This window comes from Sesamum indicum, linkage group LG9, assembly GCF_026168435.1.
Source record: "Sesamum indicum cultivar Baizhima isolate 11 linkage group LG9, ASM2616843v1, whole genome shotgun sequence".
NCBI lineage: Eukaryota > Viridiplantae > Streptophyta > Magnoliopsida > Lamiales > Pedaliaceae > Sesamum > Sesamum indicum.
The window spans coordinates 5,809,321-5,834,746 of NC_142665.1; the positions used below are offsets into that span (position 1 = coordinate 5,809,321).

Consider the following 25,426-nt stretch of genomic DNA (forward strand, 5'->3'; position numbering starts at 1 on the left):
TTGTGTAAGGACGACTTAGCGTCAATAAATACTCATTGCCACTTTATTTGTATTTCACTATAAACGTGTTACTGCCTAAAGTGACAATATTAGATAAAATTATTCTCACCAATAATTATATTGCGACAAATCAAAATAATTATCATTCAATAGACAGATTGATATTTAGTAAATTGACCCTTCATATTTTGTGATCAATTGCTCAGGAAAATTCTTGAACCAAACAGAGGTTATTCTTACAGACCTTTTCATGATCCTGTAAAGTTGAAATCATGCTGCAAGAAGCAACAGCTTACTCTATGTATGTTGCTTACCTTAATGACTCATTAATGAGGTATTAACTAATTCCTACTTGATTTCAACCAAATTGCAGTAGGTATGAACTGATATCAAACGTAAGCAACTTCTTCAGTTCAACAATTTGTCCCCAAAGATCAGTTCCGTGTTCATATTACCTGCCTCTTTAATTGGATTTTATATTGTTGGACCATTTTTCCATTATCACTTTTGGAATTAAATTATATCAAAACTATGTTTTGATAAAAATTATAATTTATAGCTTTTAATCCTATTATTATTTTTCATATTTACATATTATACTGATTAAGTAATACTTTAATTTATCACTTGGTAGAATTCTTGACATAAGAATAAGGATAATTTTGGAATTCAACTATAATAATATAATGAATTATAAAATTAGGAATTCAAACGTCATAATCACTTGTGCAACCACAGAGTCAAACAACTTGCATTATTTTGCTCAAGTATACTATAATTAGCATTCTTCTCACAAGCTTAAATTTTCAAAGGACATATATAAAAAGTACTTATTCAGCCTATATACTTTCTTATATTTCAATGTACATCTTGATTTTTTGTAAGCGAAAAAACGAACAATTAATTCAAAATAATATGAAATAATAAAAAGAAGATAGGTAAATTTTTTAAATAATTTGTATGGTGAGGAAGAGGGGAAAAATAAATAAGGTGAGGGCAGATATAAGAGGGAAGAATATACAGATGAGAAACACTATATATATATATATTCATATTATTTTTTAAAATGAAATTAATTAAATTACAAAACCTAATTATTTAGAGTCGACATGCTTTGTCAATTTGAGTATAATCTTTATGGTAATCAATTTCTCGAGTTCTAAATAATAATAATAATAATTAGCGACCGGAAAATGTCTGTTTTTGATAATCTCCAAGATTGGCAATCATCAAAGTTTTTGGAGAGATACCATTTTTACCCTTAGCTTAAAACTGGGAAAACATCAAAATGAGCTAAGCTTCCATGCCCGGTAAAGTAAATTGGAGCAGAATTTACATACAGGAGACAGCTGCAACCAAGAAATTAATTAATATAAGAAGAATTAATGGCACACACACACACACACACATATGACATATGAATCAAAGGTTACATCTGGAAATTTTGATTCCAGTGAATCTGAGGCTGTATCTGGCAATTGGATCCCCTAATTTGAATATTTATATGATCCTTTGGGATATACGGTGAGGCTAATTAATAGCCTTCTTCCTCAACTGCGGCGAACTGCCATTCTCTCTCTCTCTCTCTCATTAAACAATTACTCAACTCCACTGCCTCGTTAAAAGCCAACCAAAATGTCAACTCCTTACCCTATATAAACATCAACCTACTAATTCTTTCTTTCATCAATACAATCAAACACATTTCAACCTTCTCATAAAACACTTCCAGAATTCAAATTAATTCATGGCTGATATCGAAGGGTCTCCAGGCAGCTCCATGCATGGAGTCACAGGCAGGGAGCCTGTTCTTGCTTTCTCCGTGGCATCTTCCACTGTCCCCACGGATACGACGGCGAAGTTCGACCTGCCGGTGGACTCCGAGCACAAGGCCAAGAAATTCAAGCTCTTTTCCCTAGCCAATCCCCACATGCGCACTTTTCATCTCTCCTGGATCTCGTTTTTCACCTGTTTCGTCTCCACATTTGCGGCGGCGCCGCTTGTCCCGATTATCCGGGATAATCTGAACCTCACCAAGAGCGACATCGGCAACGCTGGGGTCGCCTCGGTTTCGGGGAGCATATTCTCCAGGCTGGTGATGGGTGCCGTTTGCGATCTCCTCGGCCCGCGCTATGGCTGCGCGTTCCTCATCATGATGTCGGCCCCGACGGTGTTTTGCATGTCGTTTGTGTCGTCGGCAGGCGGGTACTTGGCTGTGCGTTTCATGATCGGGTTTTCTCTGGCGACCTTCGTTTCGTGCCAGTACTGGATGAGCACTATGTTCAACACTAAGATTATAGGGCTGGTGAACGGCACTGCAGCGGGGTGGGGGAATATGGGCGGCGGCGCCACTCAGCTGATAATGCCATTGCTTTACGACATAATCAGGAGGACGGGATCGACGCCATTTACGGCCTGGAGAATCGCCTTTTTCATTCCGGGGTGGCTTCATGTGATCATGGGGATTCTGGTGATGACTCTAGGCCAGGACTTGCCTGACGGAAACCTCAGTGCCCTGCAGAAGAAGGGAGAAGTTGCTAAAGACAAATTTGGAAAGGTTAGATCGACTAATTTTTTCAATAATCAATTTCAACTACTTCATTCTGTGATCAATGTTACTTGATGAATTTTGGTTTTTTAATTGGAGTAATGAGCAATATGTGTATATTGTATATTCAGGTGTTGTTGTATGCTGTGACAAACTATAGAACCTGGATCTTCGTCCTCCTCTATGGATACTCTATGGGAGTTGAATTGTCAACTGATAATGTGATTGCAGAGTATTTTTACGACAGGTCTACTTTCTCTCTCTCAACCTTTCAAATTATGTATCGCACTTTTATATTATATAACAATCATGATCCGTCTCTTTTCAAAAATTAAAAATTATAATTATATTAACATATATTGCATGTAAAAGTAGACCCCTAAAAAATACACAATATAATATTAATGTGAAATACCAAAATGGAATTGAAAATTTTGCACTCTATAACCCCTTCAATTTTAAAACTAGAGACACCCTTTTCTCAATTTCCATATCATTATAAAAATTACATCGTTTATATATACAAGTAGTAGCAGAAGAATTACATCCTATATTTCTCAAAAATAGCAACATTAACCCTCCATCAATCTTTTAAGTGTTTCATGTTCAAACAAAACGGTCTCACTAGTATATAAAATATTACTTAGATGATTATTAGAGGAGAAGACAAATTATAATCATTTTACTCATTAAGAAAGTCATTGTAATAAATTATACTTCATTTTTTATGCACAAATTAAACATGATGCAAGGACCCTGATCAAGCACTGATTTATTTTACAGATTCGACCTGAAGCTCCACACAGCTGGAACCATAGCAGCCACATTCGGCATGGCTAACATCGTTGCCCGCCCCTTCGGTGGCTTTGCCTCCGACTACTCAGCCAGAAAATTTGGAATGAGGGGCCGACTATGGACACTGTGGATCCTCCAAACACTCGGCGGCACCTTCTGTCTTCTTCTCGGCAGGGCCAACTCCCTTCCTCTCGCCGTCACCTTCATGATCATCTTCTCCGTCGGAGCTCAGGCCGCCTGTGGCGCAACCTTTGGCATCATCCCTTTCATTTCGAGACGATCATTAGGAGTAATCTCCGGCATGACAGGCGCCGGAGGAAACTTTGGCTCCGGCTTAACTCAACTCCTGTTTTTCACAAGCTCCAAGTACTCAACTGCAACTGGGCTCTCATACATGGGGATAATGATCATAGCCTGCACTCTGCCTGTGACGTTAGTCCACTTCCCGCAGTGGGGCAGCATGTTCCTTCCGCCCACAAAAGACGCCGACAAGGCAAGCGAAGAACATTACTACTCATCTGAGTACACTGAGGAGGAGAAGAAGAAGGGTATGCACCACAACAGCCTCAAGTTTGCCGAGAACAGCCGATCTGAACGCGGCAGCCGTGTGGTTTCCGCGCCTACTCCCCCGAATTCAACGCCAAACCATGTTTAAGTTAAGTAGATATAAAAAATAGTATGACTGAAATTAAATTTCCTGAGGAGGAGGAGCAAGTGGATTTGAATGATGATGTGCGGGAATGCGTAATATATATATATATATATATAAATGTGTGTGTGTTTCTTGCCCGTTTTTGTAATGAAAACATTAATTGTCTTGTCATCATACGAACAATAAGATTATACTATATATATATATAGATTTATTGGCGCAAGCTACTTATGTTTCTTTTCTCTATGTATGAATGCTGCATTTGTTTGACAAGTCTTGTTGGAACAAATTATTCGATCGTATCTTCTGTTATAATTTCGTATTTCATGAGTATATTCCGTTTTATATATTTGTGAAATTTAATTGCAAAAAATATTTGTTCCTTGAAAAAATTTGTTCAAATTAATTTTTGGCACGAGAATTTTATAATTACTAATACTATACCCTCGAGTGTTAAAGGCGATGAAAATAAAGTACCCAATGTGTGCATGTATAATAATAAATTTATCCTTTATTATTATGAATGTCTTTAAACAGAAATCTCCCAAAAATTAAGAAAATAAATTATCCAGAAAAAGTTCAAACAAACGTTGAAGGGCATAATAGGAAATATATTTTGTTACTAGGTGATGTCACCATTTTCGTTGCCTGTTGTTTACCATGAAGCAGTCTAGATACATGCTTGTAAACAATCGGCCGTTCTGACATGTGGTTTTTATTTTTTTATAATAAATAAGTTTTTATATTTTAAAATATTTTATACATAAGAATGAGTATAAATCATCACATCAACTCTTAAAAAGCTATGGGAAATTCTCCATTTCGTGGAATGTGATTTTATTCTGAGTTTATTTGTTGTATGAGAAAGAACTCAAGTACTTAAACTTAAACACAAAATAAAAAAAATTGGAGATCTTTTAATGTTTTAGGAGAAAAAGAAAGTTTTAGGTATGGACGCATTCACATAAATCTCGGGGGAGGGTGAGACTGTGGAGATTGAGGTATGGGAAATTCTAGTTTGGACCGAATTCGGTTGAATTTAAATTAATTATATGTCATGTGTAATATATTTGTTGTGTAATTGGTATATAGTTTAGAGAAAGTGGTCAATCACATAATAAATGTGATACACGTACTAATATATATATATAATGATTGATACTTCAATTTTGACTATGATCATATACTCATTCACTCAGAACTGGAATTAATTTTCCTATAGTTGAGGATCAAATTGTGTTTCCTTTGAATTTACATATGGTTTGAGCTTACTGTATCCAGTTACTATCCAGGTTAATTATTCCAAATGAAACAATATAATACTAAACATGCATGGTTTCAGTACTCCAAAAGGGCATCTTGATTCTGCCAACCAATTTGATATTAGATAATTATTTAATTTTTTAGAAAAAAGATTCAAAGTTATGGGGAGGTAAAAATACACGAATTTCCCCGTAAACAGGTATTTGATCCTTGGAGCACCCCACGAGACTCTAGAATGACCACACCACGAACAAGGATGTTTCCCTTGGCAGTTCTATATTAGGATTTATGTAAAAAGAATCAGCGCCAAATACAGCCTCCCCTGGATTCTGCTTTCCTCAATCTCAACACCTCTCTCACTATAAAAAAACCCTTTCCTTTTCTCATCCTTAGTATCTTCAAAGTCTAGGCTTGTGTGAAAATTGCGCATGTTGATCGAGATTCGCCTGGAACCTCCATGCATGGAGTAACCGGCTGAGAACAAATATATGCGTTCTCCGTTTCGCCAACAACTGCTCCTACCGATGCAATTGTCAAGTTCGCGTTGCTAGGTGACTTATTTGTTAGACGAAAGCAAACCTTAGGGATTCTAGATATAATTTTTCAAACCACATGGGATTTACATGTAATTACACCAAACCTTATGAGAGGGGACTCTAAATTAAATGACTCGATTGGTACAGGAGTTCCACCATTAATATTATTTTGATACCCAATTGATGTTATTTATTTATTTTTTTTAATTATTTTCTTATGTAATGACCATCTTATTCTTAAATATCAAAATGAAAACAATAATTATTCCAAAGAAAAAATTGTATAAATTTCAATTGATGTATTTAATTTATCTTTTACTCAACAATTTGACTTTCATTCTCGTATAAGTTAGCTCGTCAAGCTTGTAATTAAATGATCTTGTGCTTCTAAGTATCTTTTGAATCATTTGATGAGTTAATTTTTTATCTTAAATTATTATTATAAATTCTCTATTCTGCTATTCATTATCATGAAATTTTGGGAAATCTTTTGTTTATGTTTAGTGTTTTAAATTTCGTCGAGTCCTAATAGGTTGAAAACAAATCAGTACCCAAATGACGTTAGTTTAGGCTGAAAATTTTACGGACTATAATAAATTCACAAAAGAATTTATAGTTTTTAACAGCCAAGCCAAAATATTATGCTTAATACTTCAAATTTGCCTTAAATCTTTTGAAGCATTACTTAAACTGATCTAATTAGTTTGTTTTCGTTAGGTTGTCATCCATTTTTCATGATAAACTGACTAAAATATTTTTGTGGATTATAAATTATAATTTTACTTATTTTTTAATTTTTTTTAAATTTTTTATGAACTAAATGATTTTTTTTTAAAATAATTTTTTCATCCAACTCATCTAAATTTTTCATAAATTTCAATTTATTTTAAAAAAAAATTTACAGTAAGGACAAAAGTGATAATTTCATAACTCCAAAAAATCAATCCTGTAATAATTTTGTAACATAAAGAATCGTGGACCTAAATCAGAATCTGAAAATATCCCGGCAGTGATCTTTATAATATTCTTGCTTGACATCATTGTTTGCCAGATCATTGCTATATTTAGTGGCATTCCACCATCGAGAGAGAGTCCTAAACATTAAACAACATGGTTTAAGGTTTTAATAATGTCCCAACTTGCAGTTAGTAAACTATGCTTGTTCATTATATTTCTGAGCTGACAACAATAAAATAATTAGACGATTATTAGGGTGTTAACATCCCGTGTTCTTGGAGATGTGACATATAATCTTACTTCCCTATAAATCTCTATCTGGACCCCCAACATTTATTTATCACAATTCATGAGTTGAGAAATTGGTTTGTGATTAATTGAATCCAACATGTCGTTGTCAGCTGATTCAAGTAGTCGGCCTAAACCACAGGCAAGAAAGCATTTTTGTGTGTTTTATTTAGAGATAATTACAATATTTTTTCTTAAAATTTATGTTTAATTAATTATATGTATCTTCCTTCAAGTTTAGATAACTATACCGAATATAGTTATTATTTGTTACTATGAAACAAATGGATTCAACAGTTTGATGATTACATATACCTCCCTTTAATTTTGTTTCAAATGTAAGTACACCCTCCCAAAAGTTTCTAATATATATACCTTCATTTAATATTTGCAGAAAATTATATTGATACTACCCCGATGCAAGGTACGATATATTCGGTTGATGCTTAATTTTATTGATTGATTATTGATGCAAATATAACACTTATTTAAATAAATAAATCAGTTATGGTCATTGTTATGACCTAATGACCTTACATTTTCGTCAGTCAAAGTACGACGGTTGGCTAAGTTCCTAACAATAGACAACTTTGGGAATGTCCAAAAGATTTATTCCATCAACAGCATTAAAAATTATAAAGACTTGATTCTAACTAACAAAATTCCTACGATGATTCATTTAAGTTAGATCATGATTTTCCTATAACATAATCAACTATTGTGACATAATCAATCATGCTATGTTGCTACTAATTATTGAACTTAAACAAACAATTACACGGATTTGTAAGTTCAATTAGCTAAGCAAATCTTCTTGATAATGAATAACTGACCACATTATTCATAAATCAGATGTTTGTAGTAAGAGCGCAAAGAATAACATGAATATCTATTGAACGAAGGTAGTAAGCATAAATTAGATCTCACAATATTTAGGAATCAAGCAATCACCTTAATATTGACAAGAAAATAAAAAAATTAGCCTAACATGTTAATGGAAGAACACACAAAAGATAAGTGGAATTATATTAGCAAATAGGTAATGTATTAAAACTAAAAAGAATTCAAAAGATAGAATGATGGATAGAATAATCGATGTCCCATGGAGCTGGAAATGTAATAAATCCATGTAATTAAGAGTATTTTAGCTCAAAAAGAAGGTATAACCATCATCAAAATATGATAAATTGTGCACTTATCAAATACCCCCACACTTAACCTTTTGTTAGTCCTCGAGCAAAATCAAAATCAGCTACGTATTCAAAGCCCTCTCTATAATTGAACATACTCAAGGCAAGTTGTAACCGTGTGCACAGCAAATAACTCATTTAATAAGATTTTACGCAGTGACCATCATTAAAATCAAACATACAAGACTAGTGGACTCTTCCTCACTGCTTTCCATTCTATCAAGTGTATATGATTTGAGTGTTTTTCTTAATACTTGCTATAACAATGTTTCACCATAAGCTTGCTTATACACCACATCTCCATTACTTTGAAATATGCACAAACATGGATCAAAGGACTTTTTGATTTGCTTATAATGGGGCTTCAATTTGGGGGGTTGAAATTTAAGTATAATGAGGTTAAGCTCCATGAAAATCAATCAGAACACCAAGAAATCGAGTGAACAATGAATCAAATCTCTCAAAAGCTACTCATTTAGTCATTCCATTCCCCAAATTCCTTTGACAACTTCTCGAGCTATGCCTTTTTATTTCTTTTGGAGAGATTTTACTCTTTTCTTTCCTTTTTTCTTCCTCTTTTTTTTTTTTGGATGGCAAGAAAATATTTTCTTTTTTTTTTTATTTTCTTTCTATCCTCTTTTTACAATAAGTATACAACAAGGTAACACTGTTAGCTCTCATACAGTGTAAAGTCACAATATTGAAACCCCACTCTCATTTCGCGACATAAGCTTTAGAGCAGAAAAATGATAATGTTTAAACCCTCACCTTGTTTTGAGAATCATTCTTTGGAATATACACTCATTTTCGTTAATGTTCTAATGACTCTTAAGAAGGGTCAAAATCAAGAAGTTACTCGGATGAATGCTAGAATAAGATAATATTTCAGGCAATATCCCAGTGTTAAATCCATAAAAGAACGAGAATATATAAGCAGAGGCAAAATTAAACTTCAAGTTACTCCGGCCCCACACGTCCTGAAAAGTATGAATAGTTTTTTAAGCAGTGATCACCCATTCTGATGAATAGCAGTGCATAATTAATTGAAACCGGGAGTTGCTGCAAAGTAAATCCTGGAGTCCTGGGACACTAACTATACAAATCATCTTCGTCAGCTCCACCTGCCGAGGATGCAAATGGGTCAGACCCAGTTGTCGTCCCAGCTGCAGATTCAGCAAACCGGAATTCAGATCCGAACCCACGAGACTGCTGCAAGGTCTGGGCGAAAGCCTGGTACTTGCGTATATCAGCATCACTCACACTTCTACGAGCATATTTCATGGACTCCTCAAAATGAGCAGGCTTGATTTCCGAGAGTTCATCATCAACATCCTCGTCCATGGAGTCAGGATTTTCCCTTCTTCTCCTTTCCCTTTCTATGTCCTGAAACAAGCACCATTTGTCAGAAATGTCGAAAGCTCATCCCTCAACCTCATAGATGCAAATGCCATAGATGATGGCATAATAGAAGGAGATATGTTCATCGGCCTCAGAGGTATTACACTACATCTTAATAACCCCAAAGCAACATCCAAGAAGCCTATTTTGCACAAGAGCCAACCCTACTCTTTTCAGCTGTCATATAGAGAGAACAAAGGAGGGCATGACGAAATCTTAAAGACAGCTAAAGTTACCAATAGATCAGTTAAGCATATATTGGAATAACATGGCGTACCAGCTAGATACTACATTTTACATAAAAAATAAGCCAATTAAGGAGCCTCTTTGGGAGCTTGTTCAAGCTGTGTCTGTTCCCCATATATTAAATAAACTGCAAGAAATAGGCTAAACGGTTTTTTCCAACAAAATACATCTTGTTAAAGCAAAATTCAACAGTACCAAACATGAAAGCACAGAAAAAATTTGTTTGCTAGTTTCCACTCAAAAATAAGTTCTTCAGAGAGCAGGGAAACCAAAAAAGTCCTGTGGCAAATTGACGTACATGTCACAAGTGTAAAAACTCCTTGACTGGCTTACTCAAATCACTCAAACCAAGTTCTAGGCCAGCAAATTTTAAAATAACCATCACAGAAGATGTCTGATCCTGGAATGAAAATCAATTCTCAAAAAAAAATAACACTAGGTAACCTGAAAATAGAGATTTTAATCAAGTTGATGATCACACGATTAACTTCAGCAAACCAACCCAAGAATAAGTCATGCAAGGGATTTTAACCAAGTTTGAAGGAACAGAAAAGGATAACCAATGTTATGTATGTGCAGGTCACTGTTTAAGAAGAAAAAAACTCGATATCCATTCTTCATCAAACAGTCAGATCCTTTGTCAATCTTGATAACTCCACTATGTTAGTGTTTAGTAAATATTCCGGCAATCTGACTGTGTTGTTCTTAGACACATTAATAAGATATGAATATCCACAGAAGTATGGAGGAAAAGTAATCAAAGAAAGTGGATGAAAGCATACTTTTTCAATATTCTCTCTTATGGCATATTTGCACGCACGTTGACATATTTCTGTGATATCTGCGCCACTAAACCCTTGAGTATACTTGGCAAGAGCTCGCAGGTCAACATCTTTGGAAAGTGGTGATTTTCGGAGGCAGGCTTTGAAGATCTGATGACGAGAATCCTCATCTGGCAGGGGAATATATATTAACTGATCAAGACGACCTGGACGAAGAAGTGCAGGATCAATTATGTCAGGCCTGTTAGTAGCCCCAATTATGAAAACAGTCTTTTTCGCATTCATGCCATCCATTTCAGTCAGAAGTTGGTTGAGAACTCGGTCAGCAGCACCACCAGCATCTCCAACACTGCTACCTCTCTGTACCAAATACCAAGATTCGTTACCTCTAAGCACTTATTGTTTTTGAGCAAAATATATACACTAATGCAGCTCCCCTTTCTGGTAATTCTTTCTTCTATTACCTTATTTCAGTGCATTATCAAGGTACTTGGCTTTTGGTCGATTGATTCCCTTTTTACTTGTATTAGTATGTGATTAATTCATCACAAAGACAAGTACATGTATGCTAATTAACAACGGGAAAGGGAATAACCTGAGTAGCAATAGAGTCAAGCTCATCAAAGAAGAGAACACATGGAGCAGATTGTCTAGCCTTGTCAAATATTTCACGGACATTAGCTTCACTCTCTCCAAACCACATCGTGAGCAGTTCAGGTCCTTTTACACTGATGAAATTGGCTTGACATTCATTTGCAATTGCCTTGGCTAGTAAAGTTTTACCACATCCAGGAGGACCATAGAAGAGAACACCCTTCGAAGGTGACATACCAAATTTTTCAAACTTCTCTGGATGTTCCACAGGATATTGAACCGTCTACAAGATAATAAAGAGGTTAGCAGTAATCAACTTCAACAGTGTAGTACCCTAAGTATAGAGCTTTGAAATTCATAATTCATATCTGACTTGATAAATATTATTACCTCCTGAAGCTCCCTCTTGACATTTTCAAGCCCTCCAATATCTTCCCAACTAACATTAGGCACTTCAACAACCTGTTCAACAAATCAGAAGACATAAACGAAAATGAAATATGATAGTAAAATGAATAAATAATGATGATTCGTGGATGCTATTATCGTCCAGCCTTCACTTACTGTCTCACGCAAAGCAGAAGGATTGCTTGTCCCAAGAGCAGTGTGGAAGTGCTCATTTGTAACAGCCATGGAATTCAGTATCTCAGCATCAATTGAATCATCTTCCAAATCAATGACATCCATTTTCTCTCTGATGCACTGGAGCGCAGCTTCAGTGCAGAGAGCTGCAAGATCTGCACCAACATAGCCATGGGTATCTTTTGCTATTCTTTCTAAATCAACCTGCAAAATCATAAAACTCTCATCAGCGTGAGTTAATCAAGTTCAGAGCAGAATTGTGTGTAAATTCTAGGTAGGCGCTGTAGGCCTTACATCATCAGAAAGCTTCATGTTCTTGGTATGAATCCTGAGAACTTCAAGGCGTCCAACTTCATCAGGAACACCAATGTCTATTTCCCTGTCAAACCTACCAAACCTTCTAAGAGCTGGGTCAATGCTGTTTGGCCTGTTAGTTGCCCCCATAACAATAACATGGGCACGAGATTTCAACCCATCCATGAGAGTCAAGAGTTGAGAAACAATCCTCCTCTCGACTTCTCCATGTGTCTTCTCTCGCTTAGGTGCTATTGAGTCAATTTCATCAATAAAAATAATAGAAGGAGCGTTCTTCTCAGCTTCCTCAAATGCCTTCCTCAGATTGCTCTCACTCTCTCCCGCCAATTTGGACATAATTTCTGGCCCATTAATCAAAAAGAAGAAAGCACCAGTTTCGTTGGCAACAGCTCGAGCAATTAAAGTCTTTCCAGAACCTGGGGGCCCATAAAGTAAAATTCCTTTGGGAGGTTTTACACCAATAGATTTGAAAAGCTGTGGATGCCTCAGTGGCAATTCCACCAATTCACGGATTTGTGCCATTTGCTTCCTAACACCACCAACATCATCATAGCCAACCTCATCCAGCCTATCCTCATCTTCTCTCCTCACAGGTTCCCCTTCACAGAAGATCTCAGTATCAGGGGCCACAACACAATACTCCCCTGGGTCAGTCTCAACGACTTTAAATTCCACACTTCTCATACCCCCTCTGACAAGAAAATGATCTCCTTTCCTCACAGGGCGATATGCCTCCAGAAAGTAAGCTGCACAAATGATATTAAAAGTTAACAAGTCTTGCATTCATTTGGTTTCAACCAATATTAATCAGGAAAGAAATAACAACATTAACAAGATTTAAGGGCTTACGTTTGAGATATGCATCAAAAAGATCCCCAGTGAGACCTTCTATTGTATCATCAAAGGGCAGAATGTGTACACGCTTTCCATATTTAACATCTGGGCACTGATGCACAGATACAACATCACCCAGCCGAACCTTCAAATTTGACCTGACAACCTTATTCATCCTAATCTTTGGCTCTTCACATGTCTCATCAGCAAGGGCAATGCAGACTGTATCCTTTCTTTTCTTACCCTGGAAGCCACCACAAGCAGGATGCTAATGATTTTAGTTCATAAAAAAGAAATGAATTGCATCCATAAAGGTCATTGCAAGCATATAGAATCTGTATATATCAAATAGAGAAAACTCAATAAAGAAAGAATCAGAACACAGATAACAAATTGTCAGGTAGCTTCTCCTGTTGATATGTCATAAGGACCATAACATCAACACCAACTGATCTTAAAACATTGGTATAACTATGACCATAACATCAACTCCGAAATTGGCCTTAAAACATATGTATAACAGGCAATGTACACAAATAGCAACAAATATAACTTCAAATGCAGCTATCTTAAACACATCCTTGGGGGATAACCATTGTTAAAACACTATGTTAAACACCATAAGAATTCTTGCTTTGGGCCAGTAAAACACCATGGGGGGAGACTTGGCATTTGTGCTCATAAATGGTGAATTCAATTCTGAGCAGAAACATACCACCAAACAAATCAAGGATAAGGTCAAGAGCAGATCAATGACCCCAAGCACAACACAAAAAGTTCTCAATTTAACCATTGTATTTATCATTCTCATTTAACCCAACTTAATCAAACCTAAGATACAAATTTTCATTTGTGACTTGACTCAAAACTCCATTTTGCACGCAGTATTTCACTCGGATCAAAAGACATACCCTGACTAAACAAATTAGTAAAAAATTCCCTCCAAATCCTCTTATAATTCACATTCAGATTTGTAACCAAAATAAGCAAATTCAGCAACGATTCTTCCACTAATGTATTCCTTTATGCAATTTCCCCAACCAAATATATCTAAAACATTATTACCATAAAACAAGAAAAACCCTTTCTAACACTAAAAACTAAAAACAAGAACCGCCGAAACAAAAAACTTAGAACCTTAATCAAGATAGTGTCTCCACGGAAAAGCTGAAGCTTTTCCATGGTAGCGGGGTGGAGTGAAACAACGGAGTTATCGTCGTTGACCGCCTCATCAACAATTAACCGATTCGCAGCCTTTTTGCGCTCCAAAATCGCGGTCGAGAAGTCCTTCTTCCCACTTTTCCTGTCCAAAAGCAGCAAATATCATCAGATTCCCCGCGGCGATTACTCCAACCACAAAAATCAAAAAGGAAAAAACAAAATAAAGCGATCTGAGAATGGAGGCTGGTTGAGTGAGGAACCGATGAGTTAGGGTATACTTACGAGTCCGATGATTCAGCTTGATGACTCATATCTCCAGCGATCTGAGAACAGAGGAATCGAGAATTCAGAGATGCGGTTTCGTTTGGGAGAAGAAAGGGAACAGTAATGAGCTGAAGATATAAAGATATTTTTTGGTGATTTATTTATATCCCTGCACCGCACTGTATTATTAAAGTTGCGGGGCGTAGCGGGTCACTTTAGCGTCTATTCATTAAATTAATTAATTAATTAATTCATTAATTTTAGGTAAAATTAAAAACTAACACGTTTACTTTTTGTTCTTTGGTTCTGTTTCCTCTTAATTGTAATTCATTTGTATTTGTTGTAACTAATTAATACTGTTTAGTGATATAATTACTATGTTTATATTCTGCACACTTATTAAATATGCCTCAAAAACGAATATATATTTCATATACAGATGAATTGACAATAATGCGTCTGTACCTCATTAATATTCGTACATGTGTTTAGACTTCGAGCCCCTCCTATCCGATTATTCAATTTTATATATTTTTTAATTTAATTTATTTGATTTATTGAATTGTACGGAAGATTTAATTAAGTCTCATTTATATGTATATTAAGTTTTATTTAAATTTTAAGTTATTCAAATGCAAAATAACAAAGAAAAATCGTAAGAATGATTTTTATGACTCATCTTCTCCGTTGTTATTAGTATTCTATGATAATATATTTTTCTTTTATAACTAGTTACCGTTGCACGCAGTTTTCGTGAGTATATAAAAAAAATTTGATGTGAGATGATATGAAAAAAGATTTTGCAATTAATAAATCATAACTATAAATTATAATAAATATGAGAAGTAAGTGGAAAAAAGTATGGAGTAGTGGGTAGTTAAGAGGAAAAAAATATTGAAATTACTAATTTGATCCAAAAGTTTTAAAAAAATAAAATAAAATAAAGGGTAAATATGGGTTTTAAATACGCCAAAATCGTATAAATGTATGAATGAGATTTGAGCAGGTGTTTGGCCTATTTTTGTTATTTCTTTCCTAACTTTTTCCCCCCGAAATTGTATGTACTAAGTTAAGGCAATATTCCCTAGTAATCTCGATTTGTGGTGTCCAAGTAAACTTGGAGCTGAAAACACAATTGGAGCGGAATGCACGTGACCGGCGTAGATAAGATTTCACGCTTAATTCAACGATAACAAGGGTGAAATAATATTATTAATTATTAATTATATTTTTTTATTTATTAATATTTTAAAATTTATTAAATTAATTTTAAGTGTGAATAGTTAATTTAATCGATATATTTATATACATATTTGATAATCAAATCAATGACTGATAAGTATCAAAATTGAAGTGTTTCGATTAATCAAATCATGCTTTGTATTTAAAGGTTCAAGCTAATCAAAAGGAGTCAGGGGAAGCAACTGCATGTACGCTCTGATCAAATCAAAATAAATAGTTTGATGTTCATCTTTTAAAAAAATATAAATAGTAAAAAGATAATGTTAAATTAATCAATCATGTCTGGCAAAAATTTGATACATTTATGTCTTTAAATTAAATTAAAAAGAGATTATACAAAAGGTGTTTAAGTGCATCACAACTCTACATCTTTTACACTTAGATAAAACGATCCCCAGATCTCATTCAGAACGTTTAAGGCGAAGTTGAATCTTTTATCAAAGTCGGCAACAAATTTTATCATTCAATTACCTCTGAATTAGTGCTATAAATATCCCATATATCTTAAGTAGATTGAAGTCGGAAATTTACATCCAAATGATCAAATCTCAAATCAAGACTATAGCGATTAATTTGAGATTATCGACGTAAGCCCTTGAAACTCAAATTATAAAAATTCAAACCAAGTCAAAGAGAAATTTACAAAAAAGATTTTACGTTTGAATTTATCAAATACATTTTTGAAAAGAAGAATAGGAGAATTAAATAGTTCTCTTGTGAATTGATTTTTCGACAGAATTTGCACTCGCAACAAGGTTGAGATATGAAGAGCAATTTCTTTCTGCGTTTTGTTTTGTACGTCAAAGAGTCAAAATTAAATTCTCAAGTTGAGTAATGACTCTCATTCAAGCAAATTTCGTGTTTCTTGACTGTCAGAAACAACTCTCTCATGGTTGACTTTAGGAACAAAGGTGTAATCGCAGATACATTCGCAATCAATCACCTTCCTTAATTGTTGACAGTATAAATAGCGAATTACCATTCATTGTGTTGCATGAGTGTGTTAGAGGATAATCTGTCCATGATCATTAATCTTCTAAGAGACCAACTTGCTGATTTTACTCGGTTTATTAAATCGTGTGGTTATGAGTACTGGAGTTGTTCATCAACCTTCGCTTTGATGATGTGCAAGCATAGGACGCACATACTTTTACAAGAAAGAGCATGCAATAAATACTGTAGATTACTTCTCTAAGCAGCTACACAATTTTATGCGCGTTTGAGATTGTTTTGGTAATGAGTATCATCTGCTCTTTTACATGCAGGCAGATGTAGTACATCTATGAAGAAGCGAACGCCTATTTGGAACACTAGTCTTTTTGATTGGGCAACATTTCTCCAGTATACCCTTCTTGTTCCTCGTCTCACTCTCACTCTTCACTTATATTTCCTGCTCCGCTTGTTGACGTACTTTGCACTAAATTTCTTCATGTGTCTTCTCGCGAGCCCAGTCCTGCTTTTGAATTGTAACTGCTTCCCTTTGTCAAAAGCCTTTCTAAGTATGTTTACAATGACGACTGCACATGTAATTAAGTTCCATCCGTAACTCTATTTTTCAGATTTCGTTTTGTACTTTCATCAATTTAGTTAATTCAATTGTTGTGGTTCAGCCTGAATATATATGACGCAATCGCTAGTTACTTCTTAAGTCTGAATGAGTTCACTTCAGCCACTTCATTCAGGGCCTTCTGGAGGAGTATATTGGTACTTGGTCTCCGATTGATCACGTAAGAATCCCATCTGGTTACCAGGCTCTTCAAGATGTCTACCATACATCCTCTGAGACCAACTCCAAGCGGAAGTATGTACTGGTTCTTATGGCCATTGGTTGTCGCATTCTTGTATTCATTTTTCCTGCATTTTTGTCTTGTAAAGACCTTACCTTCTCTGTGTTCTTTGTTCTGTTGTTCTCATAATTCAAACCATGATAAATGACTCGAAACTATCTGAAACTCATGTCGTTAACTTGTTCCTGTTTCTATTTGATGCATTTGAGTTGTTCATGGATGATACTGGGCACTCCCAAAGGTTTAGTATACAGAAATTTGAGAAATTACATCCGACAACCATCCTCATGTTTTAATGCATTTGTAGACCTGGAAGTCATGCATGTATATCCCTAACAGAATAAGACATGAACCTATGTACACAAATCAACTAGCTAGCAAATGTAGTAAAACAATTTCTTTGTTCCCTCCTACCTATTTTCTCGGATCCTACCCTCTATTTTTCTAATGAAACGACCAATGTTCATCTCTGACGATCCCTCAGATGCCAAAGCCTTCTCAGACGTACTCTTGACATTCTTGATTGAAACTCTGACCTCATCTCCAATCGTTCCCTCCTTTAATTGGTTAATTTTCTCGGCAACTTCAACGCTGGTGACCCGTACTTTGTCACACAGATTAATCCCAATTTTCCAGTCATCGACCACTAGTTTCCGGTTAGTGAACTGATCAGTGTAGAGAGGAAAACATAACATCGGAACTTGAAACCAAATGCTTTCCAGTACCGAGTTCCTGTTAGGAAATGGATCGGGTTAAGATGGATAACAGGTGGAATATGAAGGCAGTAAAAGACACACGAATTTGTTAACCCAGTTTGGATATAAATCCTACGTCTGGGGGCGATACCAAGCCAGGAGAAAACACTCAAAGAGGAGAAAAATTGAGGAGTACAACACACACACACTTGTATGCAAGTCTTCACCACACGTGAAAGACAACACTCACCCTCGTCTCAACTCTTTCTTTTCTCTCTACTCTATTCTACTTTGCTCTATTAAAACAATGCTAATAAGAGTAGTATATATAGCCATGACTTATCCTTTTTCCAACTCAACTTGGGATTTCTAAGTTGAATGAGGTTATCCTTCTCCAACTCAACTTTGAATCGGGTTATCCTTCTCCAACTCAACTTGGGAATTCTAAGTTGAATCAGGTTATCCTTTTCTTCTTCAAATCAATCTTCACAACTTAACAATCTCCCACTTGAAGATTGATTAGCTTTTCTCCACTTCTTTCTTGGTACCGCCGGGTTTGTCCACTCTAGTCATCAAGGCCAGTCGAAGCCGTACACAGCTTCAACTTCGCCATCGCAACCGCCTTGGTCAGCATGTCCGCAGGATTCTTTTCTCCTTGGATCTTCTCCAGCTGCAGTGCCTTCTTCTCCAGAAGTTGTCGGATGAAATGGTACTTGATCTCGATGTGCTTTGTCCGCGAATGGAACGCGGGATTCTTTGCCAGATGGATCGCACTCTGGCTATCGCTATGAAGAATCACATCTGCCTGAGGTTTCCCTAATTCACCCAACAAGTGTTGCAGCCAAATGAGCTCCTTAGCTGCCTCAGTAACTGCCACGTACTCAGCTTCCGTCGTGGACAGTGTGACAACCTTCTGCAACTTTGAGACCCAGGATACGGCTGTACCGCCATATGTGAACACGTACCCTGTAGTGCTCCTCCTTTTGTCATAGTCACTCCCTGCAAAATCAGCGTCAACAAACCCAAACAAGGTAAGCTTGCCCTTACCAAACACCAATGCTCGGTCCTTAGTACCCCTCAGGTACCTAAGAATCCATTTCACAGCTTCCCAGTGCATCACTCCTGGATTGCTCATAAAACGGCTAACTACTCCCACTGCATGTGCTATATCCGGTCGAGTACAGATCATAGCATACATCAGGCTCCCAATTGCTGAGGCATACGGTGTGACTCTCATCTTTGCACGTTCGGAGTCAGTCTGGGGCGAATCACTGTTGGATAGTTTGAACTGATTTCCCAATGGCGTTCCAACCGGTTTTGCATTTTCCATCTTGAATCTGCATAATACCTTCTCAATATAATCAGATTGAGATAACCATAATTTACCAATACCTTTGTCCCTTGTGATTTTCATGCCCAATATCTGTCTTGCTTCGCCAAGATCTTTCATGTCAAACTTCCTCGATAACTGATCCTTGAGCCTATTGATCTCCTTGACATTTGATCCTGCTATCAACATGTCATCAACATACAGGAGTAGAATGATAAAAAACTCATCGAACCTCTTCACGTAGCAGCAATGATCAGCATTGCATCTAGAGAAACCTATCTCTAGCATGAAGTTGTCAAACTTCCTGTACCACTGCCGCGGAGCCTGTTTCAATCCATACAGGCTTTTCTTCAGGCGACACACCTGCTGATCATCTCCATTATACCCCTCTGGTTGTACCATGTATATCTCCTCCTCAAGATCCCCGTGTAGGAAGGCTGTCTTTACATCCATCTGTTGTAACTCCAAGTTCTCTGCCGCTACCATGCTCAACACAAGACGAATAGTAGTTAACTTGACAACAGGTGTAAAAACATCAGTAAAGTCAATACCGTATCTTTGTTGGAATCCCTTTACTACGAGTCTTGCCTTGTACCGCTTCTTCCCGTCTGATTCTTCCTTAACCCGATAGACCCATCTGTTCTGTAGGGCCTTCTTTCCTTTTGGGAGCTGACACAATTCCCATGTGTTGTTTTTCTTCAACGAGTTCATCTCGTCGTTCATCGCAAGCTCCCACTTGCTCTTGTGGACATCATTGACTGCCTCTGCGTAACATTCGGGTTCTCCACAATCAGACAAAAGCAAGTAATAAAGAGAGGGGGAGTACCTATCTGGGGCCCTTCTCAGCCTCGGTTCTCGACCTAGTGCCAAGGGTGTGCTGCTTTCAGTAATCGGTTCCTCCGATACTGGTTCTGGCTCTATCTCCGTTTGTTCGGTTTCGTCCGTCTGAACTCCCACTGAATCCGTATCTGCTGGTCTCATGATCCCGGAATTTGAAATATCGAGATCAACAAATTCCCTTTCCTTCTTGTCATCGTCCGGGCTTACCTTCCTGTCGTTGTACATTACATCCTCATTGAATATAACATTCCTGCTACGAATTATTTTCCGGTTTTGATCATCCCAGAATCTATACCCAAATTCGTCAGTCCCATACCCAATGAATGTACATTTAATCGACTTAGCATCCAGCTTAGTCCGATCATCGTTCAAAATATAGGCTGAACAACCAAACGTACGTAAGAAAGAAAGATCCACTTTCTTACCACTCCATACCTCTTCTGGTATCCTGTTGTTCAACGGGACAGAAGGCCCTCGATTGATCAAGAAAGCAGCCGTGTTGACTGCATCTGCCCAAAACATCTTTGGTAGTCCGCTCTTCAATCGCATGCATCTCGCACGCTCATTCAGTGTTCTGTTCATCCTCTCAGCAACGCCATTTTGCTGAGGTGTCCCCGGGATTGTTTTCTGCATTCGGATTCCATGGTCGGCGCAGTAATTCTTGATACCTTCACTGTTGTACTCGCCACCGTTATCCGATCTGAGACATTTCACTTGTAGACCTGTCTCATTTTCCACTAGTGCCCTCCATCTCCTGAATGTATCAAAGGCATCAGATTTTCTTTTTAAGAAATACACCCATACCTTTCTAGTGGAATCATCGACGAATGTCATGTAGTACGTTGATCCACCAAGAGATGACACTGGTGCTGGCCCCCACAAATCGGTGTGAACAAGCTCCAACTTTTCTTTCCTCGGAGTTCTTCCTGTGGTCAAGAAGCTCACCCGCTTCTGCTTTCCGAACACGCAGTGTTCACAATGACCCACCTCCACCGATTTTAACTCGGGCAACCGTCCTTTCGACTTCAGCACGTTCATTCCTTTCTCGCTCATGTGGCCCAAGCGATTGTGCCACAGGTTAGCCTGCGATACAGTTCCTGCAAAGGGAATGTTTGAACTAGATCCTCCCGCCATGTAGAGCGTTCCCGACTTTAGTCCTCGAGCCAAAGTCATTGCTCCCCGACTGATCTTCCACTTCGCGTCTCCAAACGTCGTGTGGAATCCATCACTATCCAGCTGTCCGACTGAGATCAAGTTCCTTTTCAGTCCTGGTATGTGTCTCACATCATGTAGGGTCCAGCATGACCCATTCGTTGATTTGATCCGCACATCTCCCTTTCCTACAATCTTGAGGGGTTTGTTATCTGCAAGATAAACTAAGCCAAAATCACCTGAGGTGTATGGCTCCATGATGTCTTTGTTGCTGCATGAGTGGAATGAGGCCCCTGAATCCACAACCCAATCATCGGAAGAACTGCTCACACTCAACAAGAGTGCATCCGTGATCTCCTCCGTCGCGGCATTCGCTGTTCGGCCCTCCTTTTCCTTCTTTGGCGCCCGACATTCGCTTTTCATGTGTCCGGGCTTCTCGCAGTTCCAGCACACCATCTCCTTCTTGCCCTTGTTCTTCCCCCTGGACCTTGACCTTGACCTTCCACGGTATTTACCCCGTGTGTCAGGTCTCCCTCTGGACTCTGTATGTAGCGCAGAGCCAGATGATCCACCCGTTTGCTTTCTACGGGTTTCCTCGTTCAACATCATGTCTCTGATGTTGTCGAACTTCATCTTCTCCTTCCCAGACGAAGTGCTCACTGAAGTAACAACCACATCCCAACTGTCAGGTAAAGATGAAAGCAAAATTAACGCTTTTACCTCATCGTCAAACACGATATCCACAGACGCCAGCTGTGTCGTGAGTTGGTTGAAGTCATTGAGGTGATCGGCCACCGACTTCCTCTCCTCCATCTGCAACCTGAATAGTTTTTTTCATCAGCATAACCTTGTTCATTGCTGAGGGTTTCTCGTACATATCGGCAAGAGTCTGTAGAACTTCCTTCGTGCTCTTTGCTCCCTTCACATGATAGGCGACATTCCGAGAGAGCGACAGGATTATTGCGCTCATCGCCTTTCGATCGAGCACCTTCCATTCTTCATCACTCGTCTTCTCGGACTTCTCTGCAAGTGGTTCGTACAGGTCCTTCCCGTACAGGTAGGCCTCCATCTGCATACGCCAAAACCCAAAGTCGGAACCATTGAACCGTTCGACTGGAAACTTTCCCTCCATCTTAACTCCTTGAACCAGGCTCTGATACCAGTTGTTAGGAAATGGATCGGGTTAAGATGGATAACAGGTGGAATATGAAGGCAGTAAAAGACACACGAATTTGTTAACCCAGTTTGGATATAAATCCTACGTCTGGGGGCGATACCAAGCCAGGAGAAAACACTCAAAGAGGAGAAAAATTGAGGAGTACAACACACACACACTTGTATGCAAGTCTTCACCACACGTGAAAGACAACACTCACCCTCGTCTCAACTCTTTCTTTTCTCTCTACTCTATTCTACTTTGCTCTATTAAAACAATGCTAATAAGAGTAGTATATATAGCCATGACTTATCCTTTTTCCAACTCAACTTGGGATTTCTAAGTTGAATGAGGTTATCCTTCTCCAACTCAACTTTGAATCGGGTTATCCTTCTCCAACTCAACTTGGGAATTCTAAGTTGAATCAGGTTATCCTTTTCTTCTTCAAATCAATCTTCACAACTTAACAGTTCCAGCCACAGTGCGTCAAGAACCCTCCGACAGCCGGGTGTGCCAACACCTGTGTTTGACAGCACCAAGGTATGATCACACCATGCTCGCCTGTTTCCTCAATGAAACCATCCGGCAAAGGAGTTTGATCGTCGGAGCTTACTATGTCAGGCCTTAAAGCCCAAATGAAGTCAACTTTACTGAGGAGAAGACCCTTAGCTATCTCTATTAGGTCACCCTTAGCAACATGGGCATAACTACCAAAGGACACGTACAGAACCGAGCCATGAGGCTTGGAGTCGAGCCACCGGCTGCAGTCCGATTCGGCCCACAGGCTAGTCGTGATTGTGGTTCTGGTGAACCCTGTTGAGAAAACAGGGCCCACAGCAAAGAACGGGATCTTCTGTTGCAGGGCTGAGATAGTCTCGTGTTCAAGCTCTTGGACCGTGTTGCAGAGCACAAAATCTGCAGTCTTTGCATCCATGAATGCTTTGTATATAATTTGGTGACACACTGTTGTTGTGTCCGTTTCTTGAAGAAACGAGGTCAAATCCTTTGGTTCAATAGACTCGACTCCTGGAATGTATTTGATTTCATCCTCGCGCGTATCTGATCATAAGATCCGCGAACACAAACTCGGTCAAAAAGAAGCGATCGTAGTAAGAATTTTTAGTTTTGTGAGATAGAACAGATATTCTGATTCATACCAGTGAACAAATTAAGAATTTGAAGGGGTAAAAATTGAGGAAAATTCTTATCGAAACCACGAGCAGTCCAACCAAATTAATCCCAAATTAAGTATTTGATTTATCATTTTTTCAAAACGGTACACCAATCACACGACAAGTGTTACACTTGTTATATAATTGGTTTAGGTTCTGCCAAATCCAATTTAGGTTAGAATTTCCCAAAATTCTGAGGACGTCTGCCTAAATTCATTCAAAACATTTATAAGACATTTTTAAATTTAATATGTTAGATTTTATTCTAAAAATAAGTTTTTGGAGTACTTAAGCAAATAAGATAAGGAAGCTTATAAGATGTTAATAACGATAAATTTATTACTAATATGATTAAAATTCAAGACATTCGTTAAGATTTTAGAAATAAGTTACGAACTTCTTTTTTCTAAAAAAACCTTTCAATGTATTATAATATATCTAACATTTTATAAAATGCTCTAAAAAGCTTAAAATTATGTATTTATACTTGTTGCAGTTACATGTAAATAAAGCTAGCATGAAAAATCAATGGGAGAGTGAAACTGACCAACACAACCAAAATGGCCATTGAGCCTCAAGAGATCCATGTGATAATACAATGTGAAAATCAAGGCAGCCTCTGTCCAAAATGACACATACAGCAGCCCATATTTCTTAGCCAGCTTCCCCGGCCACACAAAGTATGTATCAGCAATCAAACAATTGACAGCAGGTTGTGAGTGTCTGACAATCTTCTCAATGGCCTCCTCCACATGAGCAGAGAAGACATGCAGAAGGGCTGCCATGAACTGGTCGTGGTGGAGCGAGCGGTCGAACCCCACAGGCAGCCCATCGGACACAGTGGCGTAACGGATGTCGAGGCCATGAGATTGGCGGAGTTCGGAGAAGATGTCGCCTTCTCCATCTGCGGCGGAGGAGGTGGAGGTGATTTGGTGGTGTATGGAGTGGGTATTGATGAAGGTGATGGTGAAGCCTCTTGATGCAAGGTTGATGGCTAGGTGGACTGATGGATTTACATGGCCTTGGAGTGGGTAGCTTACTAATATTGCATGAGGCTTTTCTCTTGCATCAACCATTTCCTTCATTCCCCTATTTGGGTGATGGGGGAAGAAAGATGAATGCTAAAATAAAGTAGATGACATAAAATTTAGATGTTCAGAAATTGCGTTAGAACCCAAGGTGTAGATGATTGATGAAATCTTTGTATATGTGGCGCGTCTATATTAAATAAAATGAAAAATACGATACGTTTTCAAATAAAAAATCTAATCTTTATTTATATATGCTATTGTTGCATTTCATTCATTTAATATACATACCATATATATACATAATTATATGAAACACTTGATATAATCGATCATGTAATGTTATTTTGTAATAAATGATTAAAACTGCTTGGTATTTGCCGTTTCCTCAATCAAGGGCTTTTTATAAGATTATTCTTCCAAGAGACATAATTCATTCTCAATATAATTTGATATTGTTAAAAAATAAATATTTTTTTATTGTGGCCACCCCAATTAAGGAAAATTTTTTTTTTAGATAAGAACGATGAACTATTATTAATTGAAATAAATCGATTACAGGGGTTGGAAACCATAACCTCTAAGATGAACCTCAACTTTGTCAACGGAGTTAGATCTC

General features: G+C 37.5%; 3 protein-coding genes across 3 annotated transcripts; 1 reads left to right on the forward strand and 2 right to left on the reverse strand.

Annotated features, from left to right (window-relative positions):
• The first annotated feature begins 1,672 nt into the window (after nucleotides 1-1,672).
• LOC105170739 (high affinity nitrate transporter 2.4) lies at nucleotides 1,673-4,218 on the forward strand. Its single transcript, XM_011091642.3, has 3 exons — nucleotides 1,673-2,557; nucleotides 2,680-2,795; nucleotides 3,332-4,218. Exons 1-3 carry the CDS (start codon nucleotides 1,748-1,750, stop codon nucleotides 3,996-3,998), a joined length of 1,593 nt encoding a protein of 530 aa, XP_011089944.2. The 5' UTR covers nucleotides 1,673-1,747; the 3' UTR covers nucleotides 3,999-4,218.
• Nucleotides 4,219-9,132: 4,914 nt separating this feature from the next.
• Nucleotides 9,133-14,581, reverse strand: LOC105170741 (cell division cycle protein 48 homolog). The gene is made up of 9 exons (XM_011091643.3): nucleotides 14,424-14,581; nucleotides 14,118-14,283; nucleotides 12,996-13,224; nucleotides 12,126-12,892; nucleotides 11,814-12,035; nucleotides 11,640-11,711; nucleotides 11,251-11,532; nucleotides 10,656-11,015; nucleotides 9,133-9,612 (listed from the first exon to the last, which is right to left on the reverse strand). The coding sequence occupies exons 1-9, from the start codon at nucleotides 14,450-14,452 to the stop codon at nucleotides 9,319-9,321; spliced, it is 2,421 nt and encodes an 806-aa protein (XP_011089945.1). The 5' UTR covers nucleotides 14,453-14,581; the 3' UTR covers nucleotides 9,133-9,318.
• A 3,062-nt stretch (nucleotides 14,582-17,643) lies between these two features.
• Nucleotides 17,644-25,054, reverse strand: LOC105170742 (UDP-Glycosyltransferase superfamily protein). Its single transcript, XM_088885150.1, has 3 exons — nucleotides 24,327-25,054; nucleotides 23,082-23,666; nucleotides 17,644-18,167 (listed from the first exon to the last, which is right to left on the reverse strand). Exons 1-3 carry the CDS (start codon nucleotides 24,862-24,864, stop codon nucleotides 17,845-17,847), a joined length of 1,446 nt encoding a protein of 481 aa, XP_088741276.1. The 5' UTR covers nucleotides 24,865-25,054; the 3' UTR covers nucleotides 17,644-17,844.
• Nucleotides 25,055-25,426: the final 372 nt, after the last annotated feature.